This window comes from Nematolebias whitei, chromosome 7, assembly GCF_014905685.2.
Source record: "Nematolebias whitei isolate Nwh7 chromosome 7, NemWhi1, whole genome shotgun sequence".
Taxonomy (NCBI): domain Eukaryota; kingdom Metazoa; phylum Chordata; class Actinopteri; order Cyprinodontiformes; family Rivulidae; genus Nematolebias; species Nematolebias whitei.
In genome coordinates, this window is record NC_056504.1 from 38,741,805 (window position 1) to 38,756,222 (window position 14,418).

Genomic DNA, 14,418 nt, shown 5'->3' on the forward strand with positions numbered 1-14,418 from the left:
AGCTATATTATAAAGTGATGTAAAATACTAAAAACGGGAACATGTCTGTTGGTTTATGCCAGGAACTTAGCAGGTGTTTGAAGCCATTTAACATTTATTTAATTTAATTCATTCATTTAAAAGAAACAAAATAAAATAAAAAAAAACATGAAAAAGAAAACATTGAATGAAAAAAGTGCAGAAAGAAGAAAAAAAATATTATATCTGCCCCTTATTTAAAAAAATATAAAATAACTTTAAACAATCACTTATAATTAATCATTTTAATATCCACTTTAAAGCTAGGAATAAAAAGAAACGTGTTTTGTGCTAGCAGAATTTAATTCTAACTTTAAAACTTATCCAAAATTAATAAAACTTACCTCAAGTTGCCTTTTTGGACATGCATGCATATATTTGTACAAATTGTACTTGAGAGGAGATTATTACAGCCTCATATAAAATCAATGAGGATTATGATATCGGAACTGGATCGGTATCGGCTGATATTCAGACTTGGGTATTGGGATCGGATCGGAAGTTTAAAAAAGTGGATCAGTGCATCCCTAGTATTAATATGATTTGATCGGGCTGGTTTTGATGTGACTGGTAACAACATTCATGGCTAATGCTTAATATTGTTGTACGTGCTGTTACTATATCATTTAATACAAAATTATCTTCATCTTAGAGTGGGGATATCAATAAATTAATTGTGTTGTATCTTCAATTTCAGCTGCTTAACAGCTCACATATTACTTCATTGATATTATGATGTGTCTGATTTAAACCATATCTTAAAAACTTTAACTTCATTGGAAATTTTATTGTAATAAGCTGAAAGAAACCATTTTAGTTGAACTCCATACATACAACTCCACTGGACATTTAATATTAGGTGTTTTAAAAATGTTATGCAAACTACTTTTGCATGTCAGTGTTCAGAAGAAATATACAGATCCTCTCTGAATACCTAGTACAGAATAATGAGTTTAATTTACATAAACAGATTCTGTTTATAACTCAGTGTTTACTGACATGTCTCTGGCTCTCATAGCAGATGGCCTCCCTGCAGCAGCAGCAGAACTCTCTGATGAGGAAAGTGAAGAGGACTCTCCCAAGCCCACCACCGGAGGAGGCGCCGCTCCCAATTGTTTCTCTAGCACAAATGTACAACTCTCCTGGCATGTCGCAGAGGGTCCTTCCAAGGCCTACCCAAGGAGTTACCAAGGCTGGTCTCTTGAGTGAATTAAAAGCTGTGGAGCAAGAGTCTTCAAAATTGCGTAAGCAGCAGGCTGAACTGGAGGAAGAGGAAAAAGAGATTGATGCCAAGCTGCGCTATTTGGAGCTGGGCATCACTCAGCGAAAAGAGACCATGGTGAAGGAGAGGGAGAGGAGAGAGTTGGCTTATCTGCGATGTATGGGGGATGCTCGAGACTACATGTCAGACAGTGAACTCAATAACCTTAGAATGGTAGCCGCAACTGGAAATTATGATGCTAATGGTTTGCTGACAAGACCTAGCACTGCACCACTGAGTCAGTTTACTAATGACCTCAACGTAACCTCTCAATATCCCTCAACTTCCTCCTATATGCCATATCCATATCCTCAAAGTCAACCATCAACACAGCAGCCTGGCTCTGCTTATCCACAAATAGGTTTCCAGCCTCCTCAGTACCCAACCTCTGCCCCACAGCCTGGAACCTTTCAGCCCCATCCTCCTACCGGCCCTGGATACCAGAACCAGGCCTATTCTTCCCGTACATATGGCCAGTCCTCTTATCAAACAGATTTTAACATGCAGCAGCATGGTCACCAGGGCTTCCACACACCTGGTCAGCCTATGCCAGGACAGAGCCTTCCTTACCCCACCCATAGTTCCTACCAAGCTGGCCTCACCTACCAGCCCCAGGCAGAAATCCTTACAGTTCATCAAAGACCAAGGCAAACATCTTTGGCAGACCTTGAACAAAAACTTCCTACTAATTATGAGGTAATTAACAACCCAGCAGTCTCAGTGGCTACATCAGCACCAGATACCAGCTTTGGTTCAGCTTATAGCAGTGCATATGGACAATATCGTGCTCCAGAGCCGGGCCTGACTCACTCAGTGGAAAGCCCCACCTCTGCATATGGTTCAGATGGTCTTTATACCTCCAACCTGGAGCAGAATATTCCAAGGAACTATGTGATGATTGATGATATCAGTGAGTTGACAAAAGACAACACAGGTCAACCCACTGATGCTCTTGGCCATCCTGTTGGAGGGCGGTATCGCAATGAGAATGGCCCTGCAAGAGGAGCTGTCTATGATGAGTCTGTTGATGCTTATGGCAGACCCACAGGTTCAACTAGTTACCAGAGCACAGTGGACAGTCGCACCAGCACCACAGTGAGTGGAGGCTCGTCTTATTACTATGACGATTATAAACATACGTCACGCTCTGGTAGCCACAAAGTTACATCCAAAAATCTTGCTCCTGCTGTAGTTTCCTCTAAACGCAGTAAGCATAGGAAGCAGGGAATGGAGCAGAAGATTTCTAAATTCTCCCCTATTGAGGAAGCTCGAGATGTAGAGTCTGACCTTGCCTCTTACACAATGACAACATCAACTGGGGGTACATGTCCAGTTGTGTCGAGATCCAAAAAGCCACAAGATGATGTCACCTATGGCATGAAAAAGTATGATCAGCAGAAATATTATGGCACCAATCATGAAGGTCTTGAGGAAGAGGACCGCATGTACAGTTCTGGTAGGTCCAGGTCCACAGGATATGGAATGGACAAGATATCATCTAGAGATGCCACGGGCCATCGTAGTAAATCCTATGAAAGAGATGCTATGGAGCGGTCTCATAGAAGCAGCCGCAGTGGAAGGCCACCCATTCGAAATCAGAACTCAGAAGAGGAGAGCCCACTTAGTCCTGTTGGAAAGCTTGTAGGCAATGGAAGAGGCTCAGGCATACCAGAGGCCCATGATGTGAGAAACCAGTATGGCTCCAGCCATTCACTACCAGATGTGCAGGACCACCATAAGAAGGACCTTCCCAGAAGTCATGTCTATAAACCAGATGACCCATATCTCGTAGATGACATGCACTGTGCGGTTTCTGACAGTGAAGGTAACTGGTGCTAAATTATTTGTGCTTTAAATTGTTCTTCCCACTGTTCAAGTGTGCTGAAATGACTGCATGCCATATGTGGAGAAAAGCTTCATGATTTTTGTTTTACCTTTACATTTTATTTTGTTTATTGCTCACCTTATTTGTAAAGCCAAAAATATTTTAAACTTTTGTTTTGCATGCACTATTTCTACATGTGAGGCAATGCATGAACACCCCCTTTTCACTAATTTTTATTTATTTTTTTGCTGGGATTCTTCATAAATCTGCATGGCTCTTGAATGTGGACCATGTTTTCCTTGTAATGCATCATTTTGCATTCTACTCCACATACAACAACAGCTGACTGATAATTTGTTCATTGGTGTCTCAAAAAGCATATCATTTAAGCCAAGAAGAGACTGATTGGTTTGAGAAACCACGGGAGGCCCGCTCCGATCGCTCACGACATCATGGAACTGGAAGTCACCCCTCCACAGGTAGACGTAATAAACACTCCTACCATGACTATGATGAGCCTCCAGAGGAATACAGTCAACAGGACGAGTACAACCAGCGTCACCCTTCCTCCACGTCACGAGACCATCGTCACCATGGAGGCAGCTCTGGCAGGCACAGCTCTTCTCGCCACTCTTCAGAAGACCCCAGGTCTTCACGCTCTTCCAGGACTCACCCCAAGGACCCGTCAGGACGCGCTGAAGGCAGGACATCCTCAGCCATACAAAGAAGGAGTGGCACAGATTCCCGCTCTGCTCATGGAAGCCCAAGAAATTCAGGAGACTTCTCTAGAGACTCACCCTCTAATCATCACCACGGCACTGCTGGAAGGAGCCAAAGACCACAAGGAGAACACACAGCTACTAGGAGACAAGATCCTTCTAAACCTCAGAGCCAGCAGGCTCCTCAGGGCCATGCAGGGCAGCAGCGGTCAGGTGGTCAGGGTCAGTCAGGAAGACATCCAGGCTCTGAACCACTTGATGCCAGCCAGCAGGCTCAGCAGCAACATCAGCAGAGTGTGCCACAACAACAACAACAACAACAGCAGCAGCAGCAGCAGCAGCCACCACAGCACAGCCATACCTCTCAGAATAGTCAGCCCTCAACAACAACAGCTGGAACTGGACCAACACAGCAACAGCAGCAGACCAAACCTGGACAAACTCCGTCACAGGGACGGCAGCCAGGAGTGGGGTCTGCAGTGGGGCAGCAGGCCATTGTGGTAAGTGGACCTGATTTTAGTTTATTTGCATATAAAAATCATATCCCCCCATCCCCCCCACACACATACAAAAGAACTTCTACAGATATTGGTCAGTAGTCTATCGTGATACTGATGAAAACGTTGGTTACGTACTGTAACCCCAGATTCTATGAGTATAGGCGTAGCCCTTTAAGAGCTGTCGCTGGTGGGTTTATCCCATCATGCAAAGCATCTTGCTATTGGGACGTGGAATGTCACCTCACTGGTGGGGAAGGAGCCTGAGCTGGTGTGTGAGGCTGAGAGGTTCCGGCTAGAAATAGTCAGACTCACCTCTACGCATGGCTCGGGCTCTGGAACCAGTTTCCTTGAAAGGGGCTGAACACTCTTCCACTCTGGACTTGCCCCTGGTGAGAGGCGCCGAGCAGGCGTGGGCGTACTTATTGCCCCCCAACTTGGTGCCTGTGTATTGGGGTTCACCCTGGTGAATGAGAGGGTGGCCTCCCTCCGCCTACGTGTGAGGGGAGGGGTTCTGACTGTCGTTTGTGCTTATGCATCAAACGGCAGTTCAGATTATCAACCCTTTCTGGAGTCCTTGGAGGGGGTACTGGAAAGTGCACCTTTTGGGGACTCCCTTGTTCTGCTGGGGGACTTCAATGCTCATGTGGGCAATGACAGTGAGACCTGGAGGGGTGTGGTTGGGAGGAACGGCCCCCCTGATCTGAACCAGAGTGGTGTTCTGTTGTTGGACTTCTGTGCTCGTCATGGATTGTCAATAACGAACACCTTGTTCAAGCATAAGGGTGTCCATATGTGCTCTTGGCACTAGGACACCCTAGGCTGCAGTTCGATGATCGACTTTGTCATCGTCTCATCTGATCTGCGGCCACATGTCTTGGACATTCGGGTGAAGAGAGGGGCGGAGCTGTCAACTGATCACTACCTGGTGGTGAGTTGGCTCCGATGGTAGGGGAGGATGCCGGTCAGACCTGGCAGACCCAAACGTATAGTGAGGGTTTGCTGGGAACGTCTGGCAGAGTCTCCTGTGAGACGGAGTTTCAACTCCCACCTCCGGGAGAACTTTGAACATGTTCCGAGGGAGGTGGGGGACATTGAGTCTGAGTGGACCATGTTTCGTGCCTCTATTGTCGAGGCAGTTTACCAGAGCTGCGGCCGCAAGGTTGTCGGTGCCTGTCGTGGCGGCAACCCTCGAACCCGATGGTGGACACCATCGGTGAGGGATGCTGTCAGGCTGAAGAAGGAGTCCTATCGGGCCTTTTTGGCCTGTGGGACCCCGGAAGCAGCTGATGGGTACCGGCAGTCCAAGCGACATGCGGCTCGGGTGGTTGCTGAGGCAAAAACTCGGGCATGGGAGGAGTTCGGAGAGGCCATGGAGAACAACTTCCGCACGGCTTCGAGACGATTCTGGTCCACCATCCGGCGTCTCAGGGGGGGAAAGCGGTATGCCACCAACACTGTTTATAGTGGGAGTGGTGTGCTGCTGACCTCAACTCGGGATGTTGTGGGTCGGTGGGCGGAATACTTTGAAGACCTCCTCAATCCCACCGGCACGTCTTCCACTGAGGAAGCGGAGCCTGGGGACTCTGGGTCGGGCCCTCCAATCTCTGGTGCTGAGGTCACCGAGGTGGTTAAAAAGCTCCTCAGTGGCATGGCCCCAGGGGTGGATGAGATCCGCCCAGAGTTCCTTAGGGCTCTGGATGTTGTAGGGTTGTGTTGGCTTACGTGACTCTGCAATATTGCGTGGACATCGGGGGAAGTTCCCCTGGATTGGCAGACTGGGGTGGTGGTCCCCCTATTCAAAAAGGGGGACCGTAGAGTGTGTTCCAACTACAGGGGAATCAAGCTCTTAAGCCTCCCTGGTAAGGTCTATTCGGGGGTTCTGGAGAGGAGGGTCCGTCGGATAGTCGAACCTCGGATTCAGGAGGAACAGTGCGGTTTTCGTCCTGGCCGTGGAACACTGGACCAGCTCTACACTCTCAGCAGGGTCCTGGAGGGTGCGTGGGAGTTTGCCCAACCAGTCTACATGTGCTTTGTGGACTTGGAGAAGGCGTTCGACCGCGTCCCTCGGGGGGCCCTGTGGGGGGTACTCTGGGATTATGGGGTACCGGGCCCTTTGATACGGGCTGTTAGGTCCCTGTATGACTGGTGTCAGAGCCTGGTCCACATCGCCGGCAGTAAGTCGGGCTTGTTCCCAGTGAGAGTTGGACTCCGCCAAGGTTGCCCTTTGTCACCGATTCTGTTCATAACTTTTATGGACAGAATTTCTAGGCGCAGCCAAGGTGTTGAGGGAATCCGTTTTGGTGGCCTTAGGATTGCATCTCTGCTTTTTGCAGATGATGTGGTCTTATTGGCTTCATCAGATCGTGATCTACAGCTTTCGCTGGAGCGGTTCGCAGCCGAATGCGATGCGGCCGGGATGAAGATCAGTTTTTCCAAATCCGAGGCCATGGTCTTGAGCCAGAAAAGGGTAGAGTGCCCTCTCCGGGTCAGGGAGGAGGTCCTACCCCAAGTTGAGGAGTTCAAGTATCTTGGGGTCTTGTTCACGAATAAGGGAAAAATGGAGCGTGAGATCGATAGGCGGATAGGTGCAGCGTCTGCAGTGAAGCGGGCGCTGTACAGGTCTGTTGTGGTGAAGAGAGAGCTGAGTCAAAAGGCAAAGCTCTCAATTTACCGATCGATCTACGTTCCCACCCTCATCTATGGTCACGAGCTTTGGGTTGTGACCGAAAGAATGAGATCTCGGAGACAAGCAGTCGAAATGAGTTTTCTCCGCAGGGTGTCTGGGCTCTCCCTTAGAGACAGGGTGAGAAGCTCGATCATCCGGGAGGGACTCGGAGTAGAGCCGCTGCTTCTCCATGTCGAGAGGAGCCAGTTGAGGTGGCTTGGGCATCTGTTTAGGATGCCTTCTGGACGCCTCCCTGGTGAGGTGTTCCGGACACGTCCCACCGGAAGGAGGCCCAGAGGAAGACCCAGGACACGCTGGAGGGACTATGTTTCTCAGCTGGCCTGGGAACGCCTCGGGATTCCCCCGGAAGAGCTGGCCCAAGTGGCTGGGGAGAGGGAAGTCTGGGCCTCCCTACTTAGGCTGCTACCCCCACGACCCGACCCCGGATAAGCGGAAGAAAATGGATGGATGGATGGATGGCAAAGCATCGCACTGAAAAAATTTAGTCCATGCCCACCTGTTGTGTGGGCCCCACCCGGTCCGTATAAATTACGTTAAGAACGGGTAATTGGCTCCCAAATAGCTTTTTCTTCAGCCATTTAGGAGCCAGTGAGGCCCGATGCTTAAAGGTCTACGCCTATACTCATAGACTCTGGGGTTACAGTACGTAACCAACGTTCTATTTCTTATAGGCTTTGCCCTTTTAGAGCTGTTGCTGGTGGGTTAAGAGCGAAGCAGATGTAGTCTCCACCTCACTGGGTCCATTCGAACACCATAAGAAGCGCCCGCTTGCCCCAAAACAATATCTTGTCACTCAGCTCTCCATGTGCGTAAATACGTGTTGCGTAATTATGCACACTATGCACAGACGCGCACTGCGTAATTTATGCGTTCCGAGTGCATGAACGCCCCGGAAAGGTTTTCAACAGAAAAGAGGAGAGGATGAAAAAGGCCGTGAACAGAGCAAATCCACGGCTCTTCAATATGAACAGATTAATAATAAATGAAGTGATTATTAATCAAATGAACTGATTGATGACAGTAGACATGAACTGATTAATAACCATAAAATAAAAACAACAGTCATAACCTGTGACAGATAACAACATCTCACACTGTAAATGCATGCAGTCAGATGTGAGTTTAAACGAGATTCCATGAAACAACAATATTCATTCTGTTAAAGCACTAAGGACAGAATGTGCCATGGAATGAGCCATCCCATCACGTAAATAGAAGCGAATAAATGAACAGGATGTTGACCACGCGGTTGCAGTGCAAATATCCTGCATTGACATACCATTATGCAAAGCAGTCGAAGATGCAATACCTCTGGTCAAGTGCGCCCTGATGTTGTCAGGAGGATCTAAATCTGATGCTCTGTAGGCTTCAGAAATGGCCTCACACAGCCAGTGTGACAGGCACTGGGTGGATAACGGGCGACCTGCAGATGCATCTCTATAATGCACAAACACATGTTGAGTCTGACGCAATGCCGCCGTGCGTGTTACGTAACATGTCAATGCATGTACAGGGCAGAGAAGATGGAAAGATGCTTCTTCTTCTGATTGTGGGGAGGAGGGAAAAAATCCCTCCAACGATATCACTCTTAATTTAAAAGAGCTCGGGATGTTTTATGCAAAAACGCTGGATTAGGTCTCAGATCAGCTGAGCTGCCATCAGCCTGAGTTCTGAGACATGACGGAGCGACAGAGAGGGCAGATAAATCACTCACCCTCTTAGTGGATGTTAAAGCCAACAGCAGGGCTGTTTTAAGAGACAACAATTTAATCGGAACCTGATCTAGTGGCTCGAATGGAGCTTTGATCAGGGCTCGCAGGACCAGCGTTAAATCCCACTGTGGAGCAAGTGGGCGTGAAAACAGGCCTGCGTCTCTGTACCCCTTTTAAAAAACGCTTCATCAGCAAATGATTAAGAACTGTTCTGTCCCCGAAAACTTTTGTGACAAGAAGAGATGGCTGCAGTGTACATTTTAATCGTGCTGAATGAGGCGCAGGACGCTGGTCCAACCTGGACATCTTTGCTCCGAGATCCTCCGCCAGGCTTGTCTCCAGGGGGGCACTGAGGGAATTTCCACTCGGTAAAACCCCTGCACTCTGGTGATGGGCGCGAATGTGGAAACCTGCGCTCTCAGTCTACCAGGTTCGGCTGCAGCCTCATTCCAGTAGGATGTCACTGCTGGAAAACGAGGCCAGATGGGATCAGGACGGCAAGCTGGGGTGGAGCCAAAAAACATTCCCACTAGATCATCCGATCTGGACGGGGGTAGGAGAGGGACGGAAAAAAGTCCCTTCATGTCAGCCGCCTCCTGGATTATGCCGAGCAGCTCCGAGAGGAGGGCACTGACAGCTGGGAGCGGTGTGGTCGCCAATGCGAAAAGGCCCAGGAGGGTGGGCATTTGCTCAGCCCCCCTTGTTCCGACACTACGCTCTCCAGGAGGGAGTGAGCAGCGGGGGCTGCTGCTGATGTCGCCTGTCCCGGAGGAACCATCCGATTCGCTCCGAGAGTCGGCGTTAAAAGGAAAAAAGGGTCGATGGCGTCGTCCAACGTGTAGCGACCCGCCACTGAAAAATATTCCTCGGCGCTTACTTTGAAACAAGGCTGCTCATCTGATTCTCCTTGAGGAGGAGAACTCACCGGGATGGCAGGAGGTTGGCATGGCGGGACCCCAGGTGGCCTTAACAAAGGTTCTGCCAGTCAAGCTGGACAACTTCCCTTCTTCGTTCTTCTGACAGTGCTATAGCTTGCTGAAGAAAAATGGGAGCCAATTACCCACTCTTAACGTAATTTATACGGACCGGGTGGGGCCCACACAACAGGTGGGCATGGACTAAATTTTTTCAGTGCGATGCTTTGCATGACGGGATAAACTCACCAGCGACAGCTCTTAAAGGGCGAAGCCTATACAAAATAGAACAACTAATTTTATGTCCTAGTAAAATCTTCCAATTATAGTGGTGAAAATCACAAAAAACCAATCCTCTTCATTACTTTTGACCCGTGGAGTGTACTACCTGATTTACTCAATAAACTCCCCCAATTAGGGCTGTGTAAACATAAGTGAGGAGTATAAACAATAATACTGAAATGAACTTTGCCCTAACTCAACCATTGTAACCATTATTGTCCTTTACCTCTTTGTAGTTGTGCCAGTGGTCTTTTTTCTTTATTTTATGTTTGTGCTATCTTTTGTGTCATTTTATGCAGTACTAAAGACAAAGCAACAACAAGAAACTATTGACAATAATACCTAAATTTTGTAAACTATTGTAAATGTTTCCAAAAATTAAAAAAAGGCTAAATTAATTATTATCTCAACATAATCTTCTACAGCCAAAAATGGATCCTACACCTACAGCAGCTGCCACAGGAATGAAACCTCCAGCTGGAGTCCCAACAGCCCCCCAGCCCACCAAAATAGCCACACCTCCTCTTACAGGCATAGGTAAATGTCGCTTATTTTACAAACCAGAAATCATAGTTGGAAAACGTTCAGTTTCTGATGGGTTTGCGTTCCTTCATATTTATTTTTCTATGCAGGCTCCAAGGCTGCTCCTGTTGGAATCGGGAGCAAACCGGTCGGGATTGGAAGCGCTGCAGCAGGTCAGGCACCAGCTGAAGGGGAAAACGTTCTCACCAAAATCCTGCAGGGAGGCGCAGCAGAGCAAGCAGGAAAACTGGGAGATGGTACAGTCACGTCTTTGAGTTTTCCCATGACTCTTTTTTAAATTCTTAAAAGAAGAAGTACATGCCACATTATTTTATCACACTTACCTCCTATTTTTTATCATTCTAACAGCTTTGTCCGGTCTGGGAAAAAAGTTCACTTCATTTTGGTGAAGTGAAAAGAGGTTGGTAAGAGATTTGCTGTTTTTATGTTGTCACACAGATGTTTTCGTAGGGAGACATTCATATCTAAAAAAAAATAATTTAGTTTGTTTTTCTAATGTTTGAGTTAAAAGCATAATGGTGGGATGGTGATAACAGGTGGCAGAAACCATTTTAAATGGCACATTTTTAGGAAGTGACAATGTTTATGTTGATTATTATTTTGTTTCTTCTAATCAGTTATTTATTTATTTATTTTCAGGGTATGCTGGAATAAAATGAGACGGATCAGTAGCTTTGTTCCGGAAAACCTATGAAACCACATCACATTAATTTCTCTTCACGGAGAAAACAGAGGAGAAACCCTGAGTGCATCAGTCAGTATGGACACTTTTCTTGTTTATGTTTTCATTTTTTTCTTGACAATGTGAAAAACGTTTTGTACTTACATAACTAAGTTGTTGGAAATTGTGTTATAGTAGTAAACTTTTCAAATGTGTTTATTTTTGTGATTTGATGTCGTGCTATCCTTAACAGCAGCTTGAGAAACAAAAAGTGACACTTGCTGTATTATTCCATTGGTTTTAATGTTACATGGTTTATTTTGTGCATCAAGACTTCAGGTAGAATAAAAAAAACACAGTCCCATCACATTTAGATTAATAGATTGATGTTCTATCAGATTTAAATTTACGTAAATTAATAGTTATGTCTGCATAATGAGAGGCTTAAGTGAAGTAATGACTCATTAAATTATGTGACTCTCTGTACCTTTCCCTTACTCCAAATTACCCAACAGACCTGGAATCAAAGGATGCCTTGTCAGCAATGAATTCCACAGACATTGGCCCACGACTGAAGGGAACTAAGTAAGGGGGATCACTTTGTCAGCACGCTGTGAAAAAGACATGCGCAGAGGAGTGAAGAGGCCTGAAAGTAGGTGAATGCTTTGAAGGAACTACAACCTCAAAATGATGATGGTAGAAACATTCAAGGCCTCATTAGATCATTGGTAAGTACATAAAAAAAAATACTTAAATATGGCTCTAAGGGCACATGCTTGTATGCAGGTACTGATCGATAGCTAAGTCTAGTTTTGTTTTTGTTCACCCTGGTTCTGTGTGTGTGTTTATAAGTTGAGTTATTAGATTGCTGTTTTCTCAGGCGGTGTGTGGAACGTCAGAGCTAGCTTGAATTTTGTGTTGAAGTGGTGAGAGGGCAAAGCATAAAAAATGTGGGGTTCAGCAAACATGCAATAATCTGGGCCAAGAACAGTGTGCTCAAATCAGCCTGAGAATCCTCACCAGGACTTACATGTCACACATGCTAAGACACATAGGGCTAAAACAGAGCACCTGGGGGCACTCAGAATCATGACACATAGTAGGCATCATCCATTGCCTGGTAGAATAAACTGTTTCTGCTCAACAGAGCAGAACTAGAGAAGTGTAGAAAAAGCATTATACGATGGACTCTTTCTTTAGTCAAAAAAAAAAAAAAGGTAGGGAATTACATCAAGTCAAGACTAATTTGGTGAATTGTTTACTTTTATTGGTTTTATCTACTTTTAATAATTAGAAGTTGTGGTCAGGCTGAGGAGTCAGAAAATAAATATGAAGTGAAACTAAACTTTCTGGCAACAGAGCTGGAGTTTCATAACATGCAGGATGAGGTTGTCTTCCTGAGTTGTGACGCAACACAGAAGAAGACTTGTCTTTTCATGTCTTCAGTTCAAATAAGTTTAACTATAAAACATCAATTCACAACAAACGTCATCGAAAGGCACTATACAATAAAAATAACACACACATATATATATATATATATATATACATACACTTTTTTTTTCTTTTTTCTAAAACAGATTGTGTTGAACTATCCTGACCATACTGGCAACATTAAAAGGGAACCAGTTCCTTTTAACAGGAAGAACTTCCAGCAGAACCAGAATCAGGACAAGTAGCCATCTGCCCTGACCAGCTGGGTTTATAAAGGACAGGAAAGAGACACCGATACAGAAGGATTGGTCTAGGTGTAGTTCCCATGGGAAGACAAGCTGAACACATAAAGTTTGTAAGCAATAATTGCACGTACAAACATGTAAATCATCTAAGTCTATAGCAGCATAACTAAGGGATAGCTCAGGAAACCCAAGCCAACCCTAACTTTAGGATTTATCATAAAGGAAAATCTTAAGCCTAGTCTTAAAATTAGAGAGAGTATTCGCCTCACAGACAGAAATTAGAACTGAAACCTCTGCCTCATGTTCTACTTCTAGAAACTCTAGGAACCACAAACCTGCAGTCTGACAGTGAAGTACTCTTTTAGGAAAATATAAAACAACAGGAGCTTTAATGTAAAAAAAACAAGCTTGGTTATTAAGAGGTTTGAAGATTAGATTCACGATTTTAAGATCTGTATTTTACAGGGCCACAATGGAGAGAACCTAAAATGGTAAAAACCTGATATTTTGACTCCGCAGAAATGTGGCAGCAGCAGTTTAGAGCAACAAAAAAACCCTTTTTTTCAGACCCCAAATGACATTGAATTAATTTTAAAGGGAATACGTTTATGTTTAAATTCAGTTTACTATATATATAAAAAAAGCAACTAGTTTGTTTGTTCAGTTTATCTGTAACTGATTTATCTCCAACATGCAAGTCTTCACTGTTTTTTTTTTTTTTTTTTTTTTCAGGTCATCGTTAACAATGCGATGAAATGGAGAGGGAAAAGAATGGTCTGCTTTTTCTCCTCCTCTGATTTGGGAAACAATTCAACATTCTGCTAACAGAGGAAGTTGGATATGATGGGAGAAGCAGCGTGTTGGTTCATCCACGGAAACACAGTAAAGGAAGCGTCACAGCGCCCTCTACAGAGACTTTTCTGCAACATCTCCCATGTCTGAGGAGTACACATTGCTCAAGGCTTCCTGATTCTACATTGATGTCTTCAGAGCGTTTTCAAGCGAAAAAAAAAAAACAAAGCAAAAAAAAAAAACCCACCACAAGAAACAGGCTGGATTCTATAGGTTTTCCTTATAATAAAGCGAGTGATCTTAGCCTACAATAACACCATATAACTGGAACAGACAAAGCTTATTACAGCAACAACCAACCTGGAGATTCTATTAAAATCCTTGACTGCTTGGTCTCTGTGATCTCCACAGTACATTCCAGTAGAGGGAATTCAACCCTTTTTTTGAATGTGTTTTTATTTATTGTTCGTTTTGTTTCATTGTCTACAGAATGCATTGTGTAAATGTGGACACGAGAATGCACGCACAATTGAAAAAGAGGAAAAAAAAGCCCATATCAATCCTGTTTTTTTTTCATCACCTATAAAATGCCGCTGCTTATTAGTTGTAGGTTGGTTTTTTTTGGGAAGGGAATTACTGCCAGTGTGCCGATAAGTGTGAGATTCACACAGACGAGAGGACCAAATGAAAGTGGCCACGGCTTTTTTTTAGCCATCGTAAAGCCATCATTATGTTCATCTCCAGAGCCTTGTGGGACTTTATCCTTTTTTTCTCCCTCTCTTCTTTTAATTGTTTTATTCTTTGTTTCATTTTGTTGTTTTTTGGC

At 45.1% G+C, this 14,418-nt stretch overlaps 1 protein-coding gene across 1 annotated transcript in view; it reads left to right on the plus strand.

Annotated features, from left to right (window-relative positions):
• Positions 1 to 13,834, plus strand: part of bsnb (bassoon (presynaptic cytomatrix protein) b) — a 95,007-nt gene extending 81,173 nt beyond the window's left edge. The window contains exons 6-13 of the mRNA XM_037678847.1: positions 1,037 to 3,104; positions 3,482 to 4,323; positions 10,343 to 10,454; positions 10,550 to 10,696; positions 10,809 to 10,860; positions 11,100 to 11,214; positions 11,637 to 11,849; positions 13,533 to 13,834. Of these exons, the coding sequence (XP_037534775.1) occupies positions 1,037 to 3,104; positions 3,482 to 4,323; positions 10,343 to 10,454; positions 10,550 to 10,696; positions 10,809 to 10,849 (3,210 nt within the window). The 3' untranslated portion in view covers positions 10,850 to 10,860; positions 11,100 to 11,214; positions 11,637 to 11,849; positions 13,533 to 13,834. The remainder of the gene's footprint in view (positions 1 to 1,036; positions 3,105 to 3,481; positions 4,324 to 10,342; positions 10,455 to 10,549; positions 10,697 to 10,808; positions 10,861 to 11,099; positions 11,215 to 11,636; positions 11,850 to 13,532) is intronic.
• Positions 13,835 to 14,418: the final 584 nt, after the last annotated feature.